General features: G+C 44.4%; 1 protein-coding gene across 2 annotated transcripts in view; it reads left to right on the forward strand.

Annotated features, from left to right (window-relative positions):
* The window catches only part of KAT6A (lysine acetyltransferase 6A), a 48,120-nt gene that overhangs the window by 15,815 nt on the left and 11,762 nt on the right, over positions 1 to 20,543 (forward strand). Inside the window, exons 3-14 of one of the 2 annotated variants that reach the window (XM_019514411.1) lie at positions 1,146 to 1,254; positions 3,291 to 3,406; positions 3,673 to 3,754; positions 4,606 to 4,741; positions 6,339 to 6,649; positions 7,887 to 8,005; positions 12,324 to 12,439; positions 13,848 to 13,989; positions 14,416 to 14,577; positions 15,643 to 15,736; positions 18,768 to 18,999; positions 19,591 to 19,795. In XM_019514411.1, coding sequence (XP_019369956.1) covers positions 1,146 to 1,254; positions 3,291 to 3,406; positions 3,673 to 3,754; positions 4,606 to 4,741; positions 6,339 to 6,649; positions 7,887 to 8,005; positions 12,324 to 12,439; positions 13,848 to 13,989; positions 14,416 to 14,577; positions 15,643 to 15,736; positions 18,768 to 18,999; positions 19,591 to 19,795 — 1,824 coding nt within the window. The remainder of the gene's footprint in view (positions 1 to 1,145; positions 1,255 to 3,290; positions 3,407 to 3,672; positions 3,755 to 4,605; positions 4,742 to 6,338; positions 6,650 to 7,886; positions 8,006 to 12,323; positions 12,440 to 13,847; positions 13,990 to 14,415; positions 14,578 to 15,642; positions 15,737 to 18,767; positions 19,000 to 19,590; positions 19,796 to 20,543) is intronic. The other variant, XM_019514412.1, reaches the window with a different exon arrangement.

A 20,543-nucleotide genomic window follows, 5' to 3' on the forward strand; every position in this document is an offset into this window, starting at 1 on the left:
TGCCAAACATTGTTTCTGCAGTGTGTGGGGTTTTTTCCTTCCCTTATATGCCTCGCTTCTTTCTGATCAAGAAATCCCTTACTGTTTGTGAGGTTTTGTACTATCCAGGCTAACAGGATACTCAATGACTGGCATCCTGCGCCTAGGCAGGAATGAAGAAAAGAGATTTGTGTGTGCCTAGTGTCATTCTCCTCTCCCAGTCCCGAATGAGGAAAATGGCTCTGTGCACAGGTTGTTTTTCCCCTTCGATACTGTGGTGTCTGAGGGTGGATAGATCAGTGCGTAGCTTACTGGGCCTTACCTGAATGGAGGAAAGGGAAGGAAATCCCCTGGCTCAATCTGTCCACGGGAATTTTTCTCACTGGGCTTTTCTTAAAATCTTTCCTGAGTGAACCTGAGAGGTCAGCTTCATACATGAGCTTGGAAGGGGGCAGTGGGGGTGGAGGGAAACAAGGTTTGAAGCAGTCACTCTGTGTCCTGCTGTCCAGATTTGCTTCTGTCCCTGAGATGCAGCATAAGAAATGTCTGCTGTACTTGTCTGGAGTGGCTCCATCTGGCGGACACTTCAAAGAATACGGCTCAGTCTGTGTGTAGTGTGCGCTGTGAACTGAAGCCTGCACTGGTGGACAGGAAAGACAACCAGTTACATTACTGCTGTGCAAATAGCAATAAGCTATGCCGGGGTAGGCAGCCAGAACATGGCATACAAAGTCATTTGGTTTGGCACACGTGCTTCATGGTACACAGCAGGGAAAGGGTTGGGGCTGCACTGCCGCAACAAGGATTGGGCCTGTTTTGGCTCTTTTGCCATCCACCCCTGGCACACCAACATCTTACAGTTTGAGGTTGCAGGTGTTTTTGGCACTCTGCCCAAAAATGTTGCCAACCCCTGAGCTGTGCTATTTGGAGACTGTATGCTAACAAGAACCCTGAAGGTTTAGCGTTTTCGCATTTTGCAATTTGGGTTACTTTACTGTTTCTTCTAGTTCTCATTAGACATTAGTTTTAAATGAATTCTTAAAGGCACGGGTCTCGGGTGCAACTTTTCCCTTGCATGCTCTGTAATGTGTTCATTGATTTGCATATGTGGACAGATGGTGACGGGTAGATTGATGGATGAATTGCTGTTTGCTTTTTCCCTTCAGCCGGTTGCTGAACCAATCCCAATCTGCAGTTTCTGCCTTGGTACGAAAGAACAAAACCGGGAGAAGAAACCTGAGGAGCTCATCTCTTGTGCTGACTGTGGCAACAGCGGTAGGTGACCATTTCCAGTTCTCTTGGGAACAAGTGTGCAGCTGGAAAGAAGAGTGTGATGTCTAGGGGAACATCCCCTGGGCCCTCTCTGTTTTGGGGTCCAGTTGGATTTGACAGCCTGATCCTTCTGCATCTTCAGCTTGTGGGACAGGTTGAGGTTAATTTGGTACACATGTAGTTCTGTTGGCCCTCGGTGAACATCTTCAAAAGCAAGTTGCCACGCGACTAGTTTTATCATCCTTTGCTCCAGTTCTGAAAAGCAGGTTGGCATGTGCTGACAGGCTTTGCTGAAGGAGCTGCCCTGACCACACTGACCCAGGGTTCGCAGAGACACCTCTGTGAGGAAGCTGCTGGGGGACAGAACTGGGAACCACCCAAGACTGACTCAACAGCTGTGAATGATAGTAACTGATGGGGTCTGAGAGCCACTTCGTGCAATGTTGACAGTCCCTGATTCTGCTAAATCTGGCTCCTCTTATGGATTCATGAGTTGATGGATCTCAAACGGAGGGTCTGACATGCTTTCAAAACTGTCTTCTAATGTGTGGCTCTTAATATAGTAATATATGACGCCTCTAATCAGTCATGGGCTTAGAAAACTGAAGCAAGGTCTCAGAGGTTTTAGGAGAAATGAAATGGGATGGGAACAAACCCTGGCTCTTCTGCGATATTCATCATCATTGTGTGTGCTCCCTGCCTGGTCTTCCTCCTACCTGAGCTGAGGAAGGTAAAAACCAAGCTAAAAAGCCTCAGTCCAGCAGAGGAATAGACTTGTACAGTCATGTTCTTTTGGTCTTGCTGCTCAAGTCACACTGAGAAGCTCACTAGTTAATAACATTACGATTAGCCTTTGTCACTCACTGCACTGAGAGTTTACTTCGTTTTGCCTAATTTATATACTGTCTCAAAGTGAATCCAGTTTCTTTGCCATTTATTAATGCACTGCTCAGTACTTGAATTTTGTATTTGTCTTGTTATTTATGTCCATCTGCCTCTTGAATATGGGTCTTGCTGCATCTCCTTGTTCCCTACTGCTGTCACCTACCCACACTCTGCTTCATCTCCCTACTTCCTCTCTGATTTCAGCTCCTGGATGCAGGTTTCTCTCTGCCTCTGGGGACAGCAGGTCCCATGTTTAACCCCATGAGGGGCGTGAGGGAGGGAGTTTCAATTCTGGTGTCATGATGTTTTTTGTCTGTGACAAGTGTTTCATGCTTGGCCCCTGGGAGGGCCATATACCTTTACACTTTCACCCTTTGTTTCTAATATGTGTATAATAAAGGTTTAAGAAGTCAAAGCCCTTCTCTCTCTCCTACTCCTTCTCATTTCTACCTCTGGCAGTTGCCCACTTCAGCTTCTAAGGTGATGACTCATCTGACCTGATGGCCACATGTCCCCTTGCTTGCCTTCACCCCATGTAACCCGCAGTCTTGGATCAGCTGTCCCACTGAACAAAATAGCTTGCACTGGTTTTCGCCACGCCCATTGATCTCTTAGGAATAGTCTTCATTATGTGTTCGCAGATTGCTCACGATGGAACCGTGGTCCATGACTGGGGACCTTAGGTGCTGCTTCAGCGCAAGTAATATATAGCAGTGCAAAGCCTCTTGTGTGTGTCTCTGTAACTTCATGCACTTCCACATGACTGCAGAAAATGCTGTCAGAAACACTGACTTTCAGTAGAAACCTTGCACCAGACTCACCTGTTCTTGTTCAAAATTGAATATAAACAGCTCAGTTTGCCTGTTTCCATGGGAGAGCATTAAACATTGCCCCAAAATGTCTTCAGTTCTATCCATAAATGTTCAAAAAGGGAAGTGGCTGCCAGATTTTATCTCTATTTCTGTGCTGTAAATAAGTATGAGCAAGAGCTCCAAGTACTGGCAAGACTTATGAAATACAAGGAGCACCTGGGTGAATGAGAACCTGCATGTGAGATATGACTGATTATACCTCCTCTTCCTCCACGTGCATCCATGAGCACTGACTTCAGCAGGAATGGTTTCACTTAGGGTTGTTTTGTCCTTTTTCAACAGGTCATCCGTCCTGTTTGAAATTCTCTCCAGAGCTGACAGTTCGAGTGAAAGCCTTGCGATGGCAGTGCATTGAATGCAAAACGTGCAGCTCCTGTCGAGATCAGGGCAAAAATGCAGTGAGTACTTTAAATAATGCAGTGCCTGGGCTGGGCCTCAGTTCTGTGAAACATGGTCTGCTAACTGTTGGCCAACCAAGTAGTTGCAGCTTCTGCTTGACTTATTTGGGTCTGTATAGTGGGACTTAGTGGCATATATAGTGGGACCGGTACTATTGTGTGTTTGGGGACTTGACGTGGCTTTTCTGGGCCCAGTGACTAAGTGAGAATAGAGCCTGGTGCAGTCTTGCAGTGTGAGGTTTACCAGAGCTGTCTGTCTTCCACAGGATAACATGCTGTTTTGTGACTCATGTGACAGGGGCTTTCACATGGAGTGCTGTGACCCACCTCTCACCAGGATGCCGAAAGGTGAGGAGTCTGTCTGATCAGAGGGGATTAAAAGGGATGCTGGAGGAAATGAGTGAATAGAAAGTACCTACCTATCAGGAAATTCACTTCTTTTTTTCCCCACATTTATCTTGTTCAGTGCATCACCATTTTCCAGGTTTTAGAAGCCTTAAACCTTCTTTGTAGGTTGAGAAGAACACACACTTTTTATGGACCAACATTTTCTTCCTCTCCTGCTTCCAGTATGAAGGATCAGAATGTTTTAAGACGGGCTTCCAAACCTTTCAGAGGTCTGAGAGGGTGGGGCTGATGGTTCTAGTTTAGCAGAATTGACTTTTATGCAGTTGAAGGAGTAGGTTTGTGAAGATAGAGGAGACTGGCAGGTGGTCCATGAAGTAATGGCAGGTATTTCTATTTGAGTAGCTAGTAGCACCTCTGGAACGGAAGCTAAATTTGTATGCCTTTTGAGATGAGAACTGGCTATGGAAAGGAGTATGCCAGAGTTTTTTTTGAGTTGTGTAGAGATGTCTCCATCTACTCTGGAGGCACTGTCCTTAAGCAAAGTAGGAATTCGTTAAATGGGTTATCCTTGTGCATTATTCTTCTCTTCGGATAACCTGTTGTTGGGTACAGTGACACACTTAAGCATACATGTAAAAGCATACATTAAAAACTTGCTGAAAGAGCCTGTCTGGGAGGAGAGCCTGCCAGCAAGGCAGGCTTTGCATTTAGAGTGCTTGGACAAGTAAGTGCCCTTCTTAACGTATTACAGTAGTTGGAGCCTGTCAGACTGTTTCTCATACTTGTGGAAGGGGCCTGTCTTTTTGACCTGTCCTTTTTTTCCATTTTCTAATGGGACTTGTATCTTTCAGGTATGTGGATATGTCAGATATGTCGGCCACGGAAGAAAGGAAGAAAACTTCTACACAAGAAAGCAGCACAGATAAAACGGCGCTATGCCAATCCAATAGGACGTCCCAAAAATAGGTTAAAGAACCAGAATGCAGCGTAAGTCATTTGAAAGAGGAAAAGACAGGGCTCCTACAGATATGCGGGGAGCCTGCTCCAATGTGCTAGAAATCCAGTGCGTCAGTGCAGACTTGATTTAATAGAGTCTGCTGGAGCATGGAAATTGTGCTCCAGCAGCCTTCCGCATCGCGTGTATCAGTGTCCCCATGCTGAAAAACTGGCAGCAGGGCACTTTGAAATAAAACACATTTGATGAGCTTTAGTTCAAAGCGCTCCGCTGCCATTTTTTTCAACGTGGGGACGCTGACACACATGACATGTGGGCACTTTTAATTAGTGCAGCTTGCTAATTAAAGCACCCCATGCCATGGCCCAAAGCACATGTAAAAATGCCCAAAGTGTAACCTACCTGGGGCTGCTTCAGGAGATCAGTCTATTCTCTGTTCTCTGTGGGATGATTTCCTGAAGGAAGGCATCTCTGCACAACACACAGTTTTCATGCTTTTCTGTGCTGGATTGATTTCCTCAGGAGTACTGTATCCAGTGAGGGTGCCTGTGTAGTGCTGCTTTGTCCCTATATTGTGTCCTTTTACCATAATTAAGTACTTGTCGATAAAGACCATGCCTTGGACTGACTTTGCCAGTTTGTAGCAGGTCTGTGTTGCTGTGCTTTCTCAACTCTGAAGTGCTGAAGCAGTACTAGTGTGAGTTAAAAAAGATTGATCCCCCGCACTGACACAGCGAAGGAATATTGTAAACATCTTTTGAGGATCTTCAAGGGATTCTAATATTGGAGCCAGCGGAGGAAGGATCTGCGTCTTTACCTTCCGGGGAGCTTTTCAGCACCTTGGATTAAATAAGATTGATATATCATATGTGTGGGTAGAGGGAAGGCTGACTGTTCCTGCATTGTCACCACTGTTCCCTGTATTTCATGTTTTGGCTTCAGAGTGTTGCAAAATCTAGTCCATGCCTCAAGTTGTACACAGACTTCAGACTTGCTTTTAGGAGTCCTGTTTGTTTGTGATTTGCAAAGTAAAACTTCTGAAAAGGAAAGCATCACTTGATTCCGTTTGTCTTTCCAAGTCAGCAGACAGCCCGGAGCAATATCTCTGCAAAGTGCAAAGTGCCCTAATCATCACAATGGGTTTTTAAGTCTGATTCTAAAGGATAACAGTGTTGATATTGGTAGTCTGAATTATCTCATTGAGATCATCGCGACACACACAGTCAGTTATATATGCATGCTCCACAGCCCTTACCTGTCAGTCCTAACCATTTGACACTGGTTTGCTGGGAATTTGAGTATTCATTCATTGGATTTAACAGTAAAGTGACCATCCAGTTCTGCCTATTGGCTCTGTACTGGAGTTCCATGTTTCATTTGTTGTATTTAAATGTATGGGACATGACATTTCCAGCGAGCAGGGATAGTCCTGTAATTTTGCAGTGGAGCTTAGGCCTAGTCTGCCGTGGAGTACGCAGGACTGAGCCCACCTCTTTTCTTATGGTGCAGTTGTTGTCTAGGCTCTGTGTGGTTGCCATGCTAGATAGATACCAAACCAATTAAAACTCCTATGAATCTCTTTTTCTCGCCAACATTGCTGACCACCCCTTTCTCCCTTGTGATTTTCAGATCAAAAGGTCCCTTCAGTAAAGTTCGAACTGGCCCAGGTCGGGGTCGGAAACGTAAGATCACGCTCTCCAGCCAGTCAGCAGCAGAAGGAGAGTATCTGGAACAGACAGATGGCCTGGACTTCTGCCGAGATGGAAGTACCACCTTGAAATTAAACAAGAAAACCAAAGGGCTCATTGATGGCCTTACCAAATTCTTCACCCCTTCCCCTGATGGACGGAAAGCTCGAGGGGAAGTGGTGGACTATTCTCAGCAATATAGGATCAGGAAAAAGGGCAGCAGGAAATCTAGCACTTCAGAATGGCCCACAGGTAAAAAAGAGTGGTTCCCTTGCCAGTAAAAGTATCCTCATTTAATCCAAAGAAAATGTCTAGTATTGTTTGGAGGGAGTGAGTAACTTGGGGTGCCACGTTCAGTGGGAGGAATTGTGGGTTGAAGTTCATGCAGAGAGGGATTAGCTTCTTGGGTCCTCCTGAATAGTGAGGTGGAGACGAGGAGAGGGGGCAAGCAACTAAAAATAACCACATCAAGGCTGAAAGATTTGACGCGCGTTTTCCCTGTGGTCATAGGCCATGTTCAGAGAGAGTTGGAGTGCTCTGAAGTGTGGAAGGGCATGCTTTGTCCTGGCTCTTTCCTGCATGCCACTAGATGGCACTCTGGAGACCATTAACTCCATTAAGGTTTCAAGCTGGCTCTTTTCCAGCTAGAGGGTGCAGTCCATCTTTGCAAACTGTGAGCCTGCACCTTCTTTTCAGTCTCGCAGGATGATTGCCTGTATTATGCCTCTAGTAAGGTTTTCATTTCTAAAGCACCAGAAACCAATGAGACTAAGTCAGTCGCTGACCACCTGCTTAAACTACCGTATTCAAGAGATGTTTGGCAATACCATGTAGGAAATAACTACTCCTAAGGCATTATGAATGTTAGGCAAGTTGACTGTAGTAGGATAAATGGCAAGTTAATGTTTGTAGGATGGAACACAGGACAGTCATCTTCATCATTCTCAAGCAAGCCCTCAGCTAGATGTGAACTGCTGATATGCTGCAGGAAGAATGCATTGGCTCCATGAAGTCAAAGGGGTTTCCCTTGTGGAAAGTAGTAAGAAAAAGGTGTTCTCTGTAGAGTGCGAGTCTTACTGCTCACACTCAGAGCCTTCATAAGGGCAGGGATTGCTTCCAGTGGTTGGCATGTGAATATCCTAGTCTGTATTGAGTGAGGTAGAGAGAATCCAGGTTTAGGTGACTGGGATTTCTGTTGCTCAGAAAAATAGCAATAAGCTATATGCAATGACTTCTTTTAAGTCTTTGTGGTGTTCATATCAGCACAGCAACGTGTAAAGCTTCAGAGACCAACCAGAGCCAGAGTATTTGTATTAGCTCATTCTGGGTCACCAATCCAGAACAGTCTCTTCCTTTGCAAGTCCAGACAAAAGTTTGCCACCACCTTACTGGCAAGTTGATTCAAGGTAGATGAGGATTTCTTTTTAACGGAGGAAAGAACACTTGTGCTTTGCTAAGGACCAATGAGGACTTTCTTTCTCATTTACAGACAATCAGGATAGCTGGGATGGAAAACAGGAAAATGAAGATCGGTTTTTTGGGAGCCAGGAAGTCCTGACTGAGAAAGATATGGAGTTGTTCCGAGATATTCAGGAGCAAGCACTGCAGGTAAAGTCAGTTTCTCAGAGTCTGAGAAAGTTTAAGCCTGTGCAGTAAGTGGAAATATGGATAAAAAGGACTCCTACTGGTGCATCAGTCTGTCAGCAACTAATGGCCCCTGTCCCCATTGACTGAGAAAATTGATAGAAGTGGGTAGCTGATTCAGGAAGACTGAAACCGGTTGCTGATTCACTTTACCAGCTGCAAATATTCATGGAAAGCAGAGGTTTGTGTGCTAAAATCATGCATTATACTATTGCATGTCTTGTACTTTGACCACCTAACATGCCCTCTGCCCGCTAACACATAGAACAGCAGCCTACAAGGGAGAGTTTTCTTCTGTCCAAACGTGGGAATTGCTCAGATTTTCCAATGAAAAAAAACCAACACAACACAATAATCCGATACTGGTTCAAAGGCTACAACTGTCATGATTCGATTATAGTAGTTAATGGCAGCTTTTGTTAAAGAAAAAAAATGTTTTATTTCAGAATCATGTTTTACTGGAAAGTGAAACTTTATGCTCCTGGAAAGGGGAGATCCTTAGATGCTGAGTTAGGATCTACTTGAGATATTGGACTTAATCATGACATGTTTAGGTATTTGGGGTCAGTCTGAGTGCGCGAGGGAGTCCACAAACAACATCAAAAATAAGTAATGGCTGTTCCATACTCTAAATCTGCTCTAACCTTGTTAAAGCATTCCTGAACTTTTTTGGAGCATTTTTTTGCATATCCTTCTCTTCAGAGCATGGGGAGTTTTTGAAATGGGTGCCTTTGGCAACAGAAAACCCAACCACATGTTCTCTGGGTCTTGCCCTGCCCACATGACCTGAATGAGGTCTCCTGCTGAGTTAGTTCTGTTCTACTTGTCTGTCTATTCATCCTGTCAGCAGGTAACTATAATGAAATGATTATTACTGCCTTAGCATCACTTGGTGTTCGCAGCAGCTTACAGATAAACTGAAAGAACAGATCTCCATCAGAAGTAGCTTGCACTGTTTTAGGCAAAGATCAGATAGGAGTAGCAAACTGTCACTGTGGGTTGCACTGGGGAAGCGGAGGGCTGAAGCAAAAGATCATAGGATGTTTTGGATGGATAGACATCTTCTGTTCATCTGTGTTTTTACATTGCTGTATGTTGAGGTGGCTCAAAGTGCAGTTACCTGGCAGATCACGGGGCCTGAGCACAAGAGTACTGGTGAACAAAGTGAATAACCTTTTTCTTCTGAGCATAGTTCAAGTGTCTGTCTTCTGACCGGTACTTCTTTCTATTCTTAAGACAACTATCCTTAGGTAGCTTGTTCCTCTTTCTCCAGGTGTTTTGGCTTGTATTTGTTTACCTTTGTTGTACCATAGTAATTGGACTGAAACCAGCCTAAATATAGGCACTGTATACAAAGAGGGTTAATGAATAATGAATTGTGATAAAACTGAACTAAACTGCAGCATGTGATAAACCAGACAAATGCAAAGTGAACTATTAACCCTTCCAAATCAGGTATATACATAACCATGCTATAAAAGATTTCTTATGTTTTACCTTGTCACATGAATAATTACAGTAACAAAACCACCTCTAATAAAATGCTACAGCGACTAGCCTTTGCAGAGACCGTTGGCTTAGATAAGCAACAATCTAGAATTAAGCTTACAAGAGGCTGGACAGAAATGTAACTAATAAGCATACATTTCTGACCAGAAGTGGTATGAACAGGAAACAGCTTTTGATAATATGTGTTCTAGAGTTAATCAACTGAAATAATAACCTTGTGAAGACAAATGTGTACTTTTAAACTGAAGTGTCTGGTTGACTTTGGCAGGGATTGGGTTAAACCAGAGTTGAGATGCAGCTGCTGCAAAGTGCATGTGTACTGTAGTGCTGAGCTAAAGGCTGCACCTGAGCAAACGGAAATGCACAAGCAGAGGAAAGTAGTGAAGGCTTCAAGTGAGCTGAGGGGAAGCAACTGAATATGCAAGTGCGTGAGAAGGAAATAGTGTAGGGGCAGACCACAGCCAGCTTAGGAGTTGTTCAGCAAGTCTCTGTGCCACGGTTTTCTCCTGGCCACTGTGATGTGCAAGCAGCTGTACTGGAGCTGGGTCTCTACTTTTTCATTGGGCATTCATTTGGAGGAGAGGCTGATCACGGAGGGAAGGGTGCAGACACAGAAGGCATTGCCACAGGTGCATATTACTCCTTATTCTTTCTCTTTGAATTTTGCCGACGTGGGAAGGGGGAGGGGGGTGCCTGCGCTGATCGCCAGCATGGTGGTGTTCTTGCGTGCTGTGAAGGCGAGTCGAGCGGTTTGGTTGTCCTGGGTGAGACTAGCGATTGCTTTCAGAGTTATGGTGCAAGAGACGCTTCAGTGTGGATTGCAAAGACGTAAGGAGCTCTCTGTTCCTTTCATAAAACAGTCTCATGGTAATATGGCTTCTGGCAACAGGTGAAATTCTCACATTGTGCTATCTATTCTGAAGTGTCAGGTGATTGTGCTTTGATTTCACCATGGGTTCCTAAACCTGGCATAAGCTTTTAGCATCAAAGATGGTTTTAATCCAGCTCGAGTGGGTATTTTGTCTTTTGTTAAAAGCTGCTCTACAGTTCAAACTCAGATAAACTGGCTTCTTTATCTCACTCCCTTCCCATTAGGGAACCCGAGACAAATCCCCGGGCCTCCTGCTAAAGGAGAGAAGGGCCTAGGGAATCAATCAGCAAGCTTCAGCAAAGAGCCATTTTTCCAAGTAGTTGAACTTGGGATCACATACAGTGACTAAGTTATAACATTTGAAGTTCTTTGGTCAACCTCTGACAAGCTTTTCCTTCTGTTTTGTTATCTTGGGTAAGAATGGAAGGTGGTATGAGCAACATGCTCCTGATACTGAGGGATCTATTTGCTCTTGGATAAACCTTTGAGGCAGGAGGCTCCTGTATCTTGATATTTGCTGTTAAAATGTGTGTGTCCAGGATGCTGACGAGAGAGACTCTGAGCCTTCCTCCTCCTGCACCTCTTATATGAAATGGAAATCTCTGGATCTGGGATATCACCACCTCAAGCAGTAACCCATGGATCAGGGTGTTTCTAGCTGTTCCATTTTGTTGGGATACAGCTATTTATAGGCACCTCACTAGCACTCTTCACCCCAGTATCAGACCACCTAAGTGAGAAGTGGTTTCAGTTATTAATAGCCCCGCACTCCAAGCTGAGTCCCGTGACAGTGGAAAGTCAGTGGGAAACATCTGACGTTAACTGTGCATGCCAGAGCTTTCCATTGGAGAGTGGTCTTAGACTGAAAGATTGTAAAAAAAAAAAAAATTAAAGCAGGGTGTATAGTTCCCATATTCCAAGCCTCAACTCTTGGGCAATACGTTTGCCAGCAAATTTGGACAAGGATATGGCTGTAGGAATTTGGAAGAGGAAAAGGACCAAGTATTGAAATACATATGAGCTAGGGAACCTGACCAAAGTTACCAAGACAATTTGGGAGAGTTAGTCTGAGGTAGCCTTATGAGACGGAGGAGTCAAACCAGGAGATTACTGTTAGTTCCTGGTATGGATTTTATTTGTACTGCCTTTAAATGTTAAGAGATACCCCAGGAGAAGAGTTGCTTTTTCTGTAACCCTATGCCCAAACTGGTACAAAACAATGGGTGAATGTGATTTAAATAAAACTCCATGTTTATTCTTGAAGAAAGGTCTGCACATGTGTTCTGGGAATTGTATTAAAATACCACAGTCAACTAATCTCCAAGGTCACTACATATAGAGGCTTTTGCAGGAGCTTGGAACCCTGTTTTCCAAACTTGTTTCTCATGGAACTAGCAGTGCTGGTTTTAAAATTCCTCTAATCCATTGACAATGATCCTGTAACCTTGAAACCAGTGATGAGGATTCTTTGCAAGCTTTTTGTGCTATTGCAGTGCATGTCACCTCTGTGGTACTCACTGTTTCATTGACTAGATGAATGCTGTATCTCCTGAAACAGAGCGTGGTTTACCTGTTGCTCTGCTAATATGCTAAGGTCACAGGGATGCAAACACATACAGATTTAAAGAAGATGAGCGCGATTGCTCTGCGAGTGTCTGGAGCTGCTGCCTTGATTGACATGAAGATGTTTGCCAGCTCTCCCTTTAATAAACTGGTTGCCCTGCACAAAGAGTGAGATATTGGTGGTGGCATTAAAAGAAGGTGTCTGTATGTGTCTACTTATCTCTCTAAATTCGAAGAAAGGAAAATAGGCTAGGTAGATACCTGTTTCTCCCAGCCAGGAATCCTGACTTTGATAAAGTTTGGGATTTGGAAACTCACACACACATTTTTCTTGCACAGAAAGTAGGGGTGACGGGTCCCCCTGATCCACAAGTCCGCTGCCCCTCTGTCATCGAGTTCGGGAAGTATGAAATCCAAACCTGGTACTCCTCCCCATATCCACAGGAATACTCAAGGTATGTTGTGCAAACCCACCCATTCATTCCAGGTTACCATTCATGGGATTGTTGTACTCTGGTAGGTGTAGAAATCCTGGACTTATTCAACTTGAATTTAGTGCACAAAGCACCCCTAGACATTCCAAATGCCCTTTATGATAAATAAGGGAACAAGTGCCTTGGGGTCTCTTTAGCCTCAGGATTCATAAGCTTTGTAACAATACCTGTATACTACAAATATTCAAAAAGTGTTCAGAAGGTGCGGTGCTACAAGTGGGCAGAAAATGAGATTTTGGGTTACAAAATGAGAGATCCCATGAGCTAAGTGATTAGTAGCACACTATCCTAGCTGACTGGAGAGCTTGGCTTTGTGGTCTTACCTGCTTTTTAATTTTAGCATACATCATGATATTAATAATGAACAGTACAGACTGAGCGGATGTGGTCTTTGTTATAAAATCTGAATTTGGGCTTGAAATGGCAGTACTTATTCTTGAAGGAGATGTAAAAAGTGGTAAGCAGACAAAATTGCTGAGAAGAGTTTTGTTGCACTTGTGCTATATGAATCATACCTAAATTACTGTAGTTGTCAAATGCTAACTGTTTTTTAATCAGTTTATTGCCTCATTTTTTACCAAATATTAATACACTAAATCTTTTTTTCATCACCTGCAACTGCCATGTAAGAAAGAGAAACTTGTGTTTGGCTGCTTTGATGTTATTTTCTACATAGCAGTAACCTTGTAGGCTGTCTAAGCCACAAGCACCCCCAGTGTTGAAGAGGACGTCAGTTAGAATGTGAATCAACTTCAGACAGAGCCTCAAAGCAAAAAAACCACAGAAAAATCTCTCCCACTAGCTCATGGGACAAATGGATTGCTTTAAAAATGAAAGTCTTAATTATCACATGCAGTAGATTGATTAAATGTATCATTTGTGCTGCAGCTGGACTATGTAACAAATTAAATAAAAGCTAGACTCATCATCACCCACCACACTGGAGTGAATGGCCTGAGCAGGCAAGGCTTTAAGAGATTAAAGATGGGGAAAATGTAGAAAACCTTCATCTAACATATCTTGTCACTCACTAGTACAAAACTTCCTCTCCATGTAAGATTTCACAAGTATTTTCATTGATTCATGCCCTTCCCTTGAAGTATCATTTCATAGTTCAGTAGAGCTCATTATTTAGGGCACTGAATAGATATAGAATGTATATTCATAGCAGTATAAGCAAATGGTGTGCTGTTCATAAAATCTATATGCATACATACCTGAAAGTTGACTGTTTATTAAGGCTGTTTTCACCATGATATTCCTTCCCTTAAAATTTTTTAACAGCACTGGAAAGTTTCATACTTTGGCCATTATGAAAAAAGTCATAATGCACATGTAGATTCTGATGATCTTTTACCTTTGCTTACAGGCTGCCTAAATTGTATCTTTGCGAATTCTGTTTAAAGTATATGAAAAGCAGAACTATCCTCCAGCAGCACATGAAAAAATGTGGCTGGTTTCATCCTCCAGCCAATGAAATCTACAGAAAGAATAATATTTCAGTTTTTGAGGTAAGTTAAAACAATGGCTCGTAGCTACTGCTTTCAGGACTTCAAGGGGTGATGTTCCTGCCTTTAAACCATTTAGATGTATAACTTGGTCATTCACATATCCAGAATGATGTAACTCTGTAAAGAGTGAAGAACTGAACAATAGCTCTCTGTTAATAGTGCTGAGGCTGGGAGTAGATTATTAAACTATATGAAAAACATGTTTTTCCTAAACACGTGTTATTCTTCAGAAAATAGGTTGTAGTTTCTGCTTCTGGCTGACTAGTAGAACAGAATGCAGTCTCCCATTATACCCTGTCCATGTTTTAATCTTTTGATCTGGTAACCTTTTCTTTTGTGTTTGAGGGTTAGACCAATGTGAGATACCGACAGAATCAGATTACTGTGGTAACGATAGTGATGTAATTTTTTGCCCGTTTCTGTAAGGTTGATGGCAATGTCAGTACCATTTACTGCCAGAACTTGTGCTTGCTGGCAAAGCTTTTCTTGGACCATAAGACGCTTTATTATGATGTGGAACCATTTCTCTTCTATGTGCTGACACAGAATGATGTCAAGGGCTGCCACCTTGTTGGCTACTTCTCCAAGGTAAGTATTTTAGTGTGGAATAAGCTTACATTTAGACATGAAGCTGTGCCTTGTATGTACCCATTTGGGATACAGTGTTGTAAAAAACAAAAGTCTCTCAGTTGTGAGAAAGGGGTATATTGCTTGCCAAAGACTCTAGATAAGAGAAATTGAGGCCTGCAGCAACTAATAAAGCTAAGTTACCTTTTAGTATTGTTGAAGAGAGCCTATCCTCAAAGGAGCTTGGGCTGCAGTTAGCAGCTCAAAGGGAGAAGTTTTAGATGACTTCCTATTCCCTTGGTGGTGATAGGTAGAACCGTTTACGAAGTAAACATTATAGTTGCCAGAACAGAGCTATCTGAGTGCTTCCTAACCAGATACAATCTTTGCTTGATCTGCAAGTTGCATCTCATTTCGAACCTTTTAATTTTCATGCTGGGAATGCAGAGATCTTATTGATGCTTAAAAGACCTTGACTTTCAAACAGCCCTGTTTTAAAGACTCTGAGTCTCTTTTCCTCCAGCTGTAGTTGTTTTGCTTGCCATCCAGCCATCAGAGCAGCCAAGGCAAAAAATAAACCCAACAAAAACCTCTGATGACTAATCCATGCTTTTTCTTTCCATGTCCAGCACACATCAGACTGGATTTTGGTGCAAGTCCTAGTCCCATAAATATTGAATCACTTGAGATTTGCACCAGTAGCTGGCAAATAAAAAGTCTAGTCCAGCCTATTTAGCACCTCTGTATGTGCACTTTTGAAAGGTTTGTGAAGACTGAGATTCCTTCCCTGCCTGTTGTATCTCTTCTGTTGTTTCTAAGAGGAAGAAAGTAGCAGGTGCCTCTCTCATTCTTTTCGTTCGCTTAAGGTGGTGATTTTAATGGCCATGACAATGATTTGATACTGTTCCACCTTCTGTCATTGGAGACTTTCCTTTGCTGATGTGCATTGAAGTCCCCAAGGAGCTGTGAGCATGGCTTTCATTTTTGGTCTTTAGCTCAGGGTTAATTACTAGCTCTTACGCAGTGGCTCCTTTTCGGTCTAAGCAGTCCATTGTTTTGAAAGTCTGTTTCTCTTTCCTCTACCAGGAGAAGCATTGCCAACAGAAGTACAATGTTTCCTGTATAATGATTCTCCCCCAGTACCAGCGTAAGGGCTATGGCAGGTTCCTCATTGACTTCAGTAAGGATTGTTTTCTCATTTTTTCACCTTTTCATATTGGTTCATCTCCTTGTGTTTTTAAGAAAGGACTGAATCAGGGGGGAAACACGCAGGTTTCTAGTAGTTTTCCTGTGCTAAACGGTTCTCGGAACAAGCAGATTCTGGAGCACGTGAAGCCCTCCAAACTTGAGAGCTGCTTTCTGTTCCGGTGGGAAGCAAATTAAGTATTCTCCCTCTGAGTCCCACAAATGCCTCATTCTAAAAACTGTGAAGTTGCACCAGCACAGATCTCCTGGCAGAAGCTTGCCCAGCTCATATAGTTGTTTTTTGCTGAAAAAGTAAAACTACCTTTGGAAGCTGCCAACTGCCAAATTAAGTGTCAGATAATTTGTGAAGCAGGTGCTGCTAATAGTTTGTGTGAGCTTTTGATTTGGTCGTAAAAACACCTGCACATAGATTGTAAGCTTCTGCCAGTTTTGCAGTTGAAGTCTCTTTGCATTTGCCATCAACTCAATCTTTCTCCTGAGCAGCAGTTGCAAACTCAAATGGGAATGCACCCTGCACATTGGTCAGTACCTTGATGCCCATCAGGGACATGCCTGCGAAGGGCAGCTTACCAGCAAAGCTATCTCAGTGTAATTGAGATACTACTCTTGTTTTACCTGTATCACTTTCCCTGTGAACATGCTAATTCTGGAGCTAGTGTCCAGAGAGAGAGACATGCTGGTATAATAATGCCAGGGCATGGGCACATGAGCAAGTTATGAGGTAAATGAAGGGAGGGGTTTTATAGTACCTTAACTACTCAGGGGTAGCTATCCACATGCTTGTTTGTACCCTGAGGTCTGTGAAAGATGACCATGTAGCTTACACTTTTATTTGTCGTGGGGTAACAGTAGGCACACAGGCAGTTGCCAGAGAGTATTTGATGCTCTGTTAGGGATGTAAGTACCGATTTAAAAAAAAAATCAATTTAACCTCTTGTAATTACACCAGTTAAATGATTAGTCATTACAACAACCCCAGGACAGGTGGGAGGGGATGGGGGGACTAGTACTTAATACACGAGTGGGCAAAATACGGCCCACCAGTTCTAGCTGCCAAGAGATTTTGTCCCAGGTGTGGCCGGTCCCTCAGTCATTCCCAGCCCAGGGGCTGGTCCCACGGTTCCTGGGCACACAGCAGGGCTGGGGCGCTAGGGCAGCCAGATTCCACTTCCCAGCGGCAACCCCCAGACCCACACCAGCTGCCCAAGCACCCTGGCACATCTGCCTTGTACCGCCAGGGTGGGACCTACGTGGGCAGGGTGTCCTGCCAAGTGGCTAGGATGGGGCCATGGGTTGATGGAGAGCGACATCTGGGAGCGGTATGGGTGGGCAGGCCCAGGACTGGAATTGTGGGGCTAGGGGTCAGGGCAGACCCACAGTCCACTGCCTACATGTCTCTACAATGGGCACTGATTCCATGGCAGTGGTATGCCAGGAGCAGATTGCTGCTGTGCCCCAGGCCCTGGACTATGGCCCCATGCTGTCACTGCCTAGCAATCCCAGGGTCTCCAGAGAGACCAGCCAGGACTTGGGCAGGCGGGGAGCTGCTTCCGGAAGTGGGGCGGCTGGGGCCAGGATCTGGGGGCAGTGACAGCGCAGGGCTGGGACCCAGGATAGAAATGCAGTCCACTGCCCACATGCACCTGCCCACAGAACCATCACCTGTCACAGGGCCATGCAGGGAGCAGAGAGCTCTGCTCTCAGCCTGTGTTGTCACTGCCCCAAGATCCTGGCCCCTGCCTGCCTGTCCCGCTCCTGGATGCTGCTCCCCACCAGCCCACAGCTCCATCCCTGCCACCCAGCCCAGCATGGAGGAGAGCCATTTAGGGAGTTTTTGTGGTGTGGAGGGTGCTGACCTGGCTTGGGACAGCTCACCAAAACTCCTTAAGTGGTCCACAGGCCCAAGCAATTGCCTGCTCTGCTAAACTGTGTGGATCCCAGGGCAGGTGCTTACAGCATCCCCACTGCCTGCCTTGAGCATCCCAGGCTCTGTGGCAGGCAGCAGGGGCCTGCCCAGACCCCAGGCTGCTCGTGGCAAGGAAGCTGCAAGCGGCTGCACCAAGGTCCCATGGAGCCTAGCATAGGTACTAGTCCTCCCCTCCTTCCTCCCTCCCTCCCGCCTGGCCTGCCACTTTCCTGTTCCTGCTGGGGCAACATGTGGTTACCCTTCCCTGTCAGACTGCACCTCTGCTAAACAATAACCGGTTGGCTAGAACCAGTTATCACTGGGCTTATCGGTTAAACAATTCATTGTTTAACTGTTCACCTCCTTATGGTCTACATAAATTCCCATCCTTGCGTATCTCATGGTAGCATCTTTGGTGTGCTCTCACCTCCAGTATAGTTAGGTTTGAAAATTCTGATATCTGTTCTTCATACTCAGTAGCCACAGGTCTGCCCCAATCTGCTTTCACACTGTCTTTACATTTCTAGTTGGGCACTCGGAGCATCTTTACACGTGCTCCGGGGAGGGAGGTGGGGAGCATTCGGAAGCTGCTCTAATTAAAACGCCCTTGGCGTGTCATGTATTCAGCATCCTGTGCTTCAAAATAGTGACAGGGGTGCTTTAACTAAAGCTCTTTTGACAAGTTTCAACTAAAGCACCCGTGCTGCCCATTTTGAAACGCGGAGATCCTGAATGCATGCGACACCAAGGCTGCTGGAGTGTTCTAATTAGAACACATCGGAGCAGGGGTTGGGCACGTGTATAGCTGCCCTTGGTGCCGTCCAGTGGCACCAGCACATGACAGGTAGCGTAAGTAGGATGTGGCCTACAGATTTCTGAATGCATTCTAGGACAGTAAAAGTTATAGGTGGAAGAAGCTTGGCCCGTTATTCAGTGTCTCTTGGAATGCGGTTATGCCCCGTCTTTCAAATACTTTCAGTCCTATGTGGGAAGAATACCATCATAGAAGCTCCTTTATGAGCTTGGCTTGGGCTAGGGATGGAAAAGTTGGTAGCTGCATCATGTCGTCCTGGTGACAAGTTACTCTGTGTATCCTTAGGCTATCTGCTTTCAAAGCGCGAAGGTCAAGCAGGGTCACCAGAAAAGCCACTGTCTGATCTGGGCCGTCTCTCATACATGGCTTATTGGAAAAGTGTAATACTGGAGTGCCTTTATCATCACCGTGACAAGCAATTAAGCATCAAGAAGTTAAGCAAACTGACTGGAATCTGCCCTCAAGACATCACATCCACCTTGCACCACCTACGAATGCTTGACTTCCGTAGTGACCAGTGAGTATAGTGACCCAACTGCTTCCCAGACGAGGACCCAGATCCTCTTGAATAGCACTGCTGGGAGGACTGTGCTCATGCCTTCCTGCTCAAATATCTCCATGGCTGCTTTCCTGGGAGACCAGCTCCAAGTGCTTGGACAGTAAAGAAAACTTTTGCCTTGGTCCACAAATAATCAGAGAGTATCTTTTGTTTTTCTAAGATGCATCTTTACCCATTATACCCCTAGTCCTGCATTCTTTTCTTAGCACCCTCTTCTAACAACAAACGCTGCCCTAATCCTGATCTTCCAGGCTAGTCTATAGCAGCAGTGTCACTTTTATCTTTGCCCAGGAATGGAGAGACCACAGCACTTTGTCTCTGAAGGCTGAAGATGTTCTTCCTGCCAGCTTTAGGATGTCAGAGATAGTAGAACGTCTTCTTGACAATCTGTACCTTTCATTGCCATTGCTTTCTGAAGCGAAGCACAGTGGCATTGATAAAGAATGTATGGATCCTTCTGTCAGACCTTGCTTTGCATTAATTGCTTGTGTCTCTGTCAGCAGTGTGCACCTCACTGTTTGTGGTCTGAAGAGTCTTCTCTCTTTCCAGATTTGTGATTGTTCGTCGGGAGAAACTTATCCAGGAACATATGGCAAAGCTCAAGACGCATGTCCGATCCATAGATGTAGATCCAGAATGTTTGCGCTGGACACCTGTCATTGTCTCCAACTCTGTTGTCTCTGAGGATGAAGAAGAAGAGACTGAGGAAGGAGAAAATGAAGAGCAGCAGAAGGAAAGAGATCTAGAGGCCAGTATAAGAGTGAATCTATTGCTTTTATGTAAGCCATAGTATGCCATTTAATTCTCCTCAAAACAGTCGCAGTGTTTTGTTTCCAATCCAAATGTGTGAGTGGGAGGTTTTAGCCTCTTCCTGAATTGTAGAAGGTGGCATGGATTAGATTATTTACCTGCCCAGTTCCAGGTCAGAAACCAGAGGAGAGGAAGCCACATGGCACAGAGTTTGGAGAGAAGTAGACCCCCAAACTTGCACCATTTGGTAGCACACTCTGAAGAGATTCCTGTCCATCACTGAACAGCACTGTTCTTTTAAAATCAAAGGAAATGTTTCGTTCCATTTTGCATTTCCTTGGCCCAAGGTTGTGCGCAGAAAGGAATTCTTAAAAATGGAAACTTAATATTTTTAAGGAAAAAAAAACAAACATTCAGGCAGTGGTTCTCAACCATTTTAGTCTCAAGGCGCCCCTTAGAAAAAAAGCCAGCTCTTAGTTTTAACTAGTTTTTTACTTTGGAAATACAGCAATTTTTTTTAGTACAAAGAACTTGGACCACAATAGGTCAGAGTGGGTTTTGAACACTGAGTTCCTGTTTGAAACCTCTAGTTTTATCTTCTGAATTGTGCATAGGCATTTGCACACTTAATAGTGCTAATATTGTGTGGCACCCCACAACAACTTTTGAAAGGATCTCATGGCACCCTAGCTGAGAATCACCTGTTCACATTCACACTTAAAGCAAATGTTACAGTGTGCAAACATCAACCT

This window comes from Gavialis gangeticus, unplaced genomic scaffold (assembly GCF_001723915.1).
Source record: "Gavialis gangeticus isolate Ggan-Ray unplaced genomic scaffold, GavGan_comp1, whole genome shotgun sequence".
NCBI lineage: Eukaryota > Metazoa > Chordata > Crocodylia > Gavialidae > Gavialis > Gavialis gangeticus.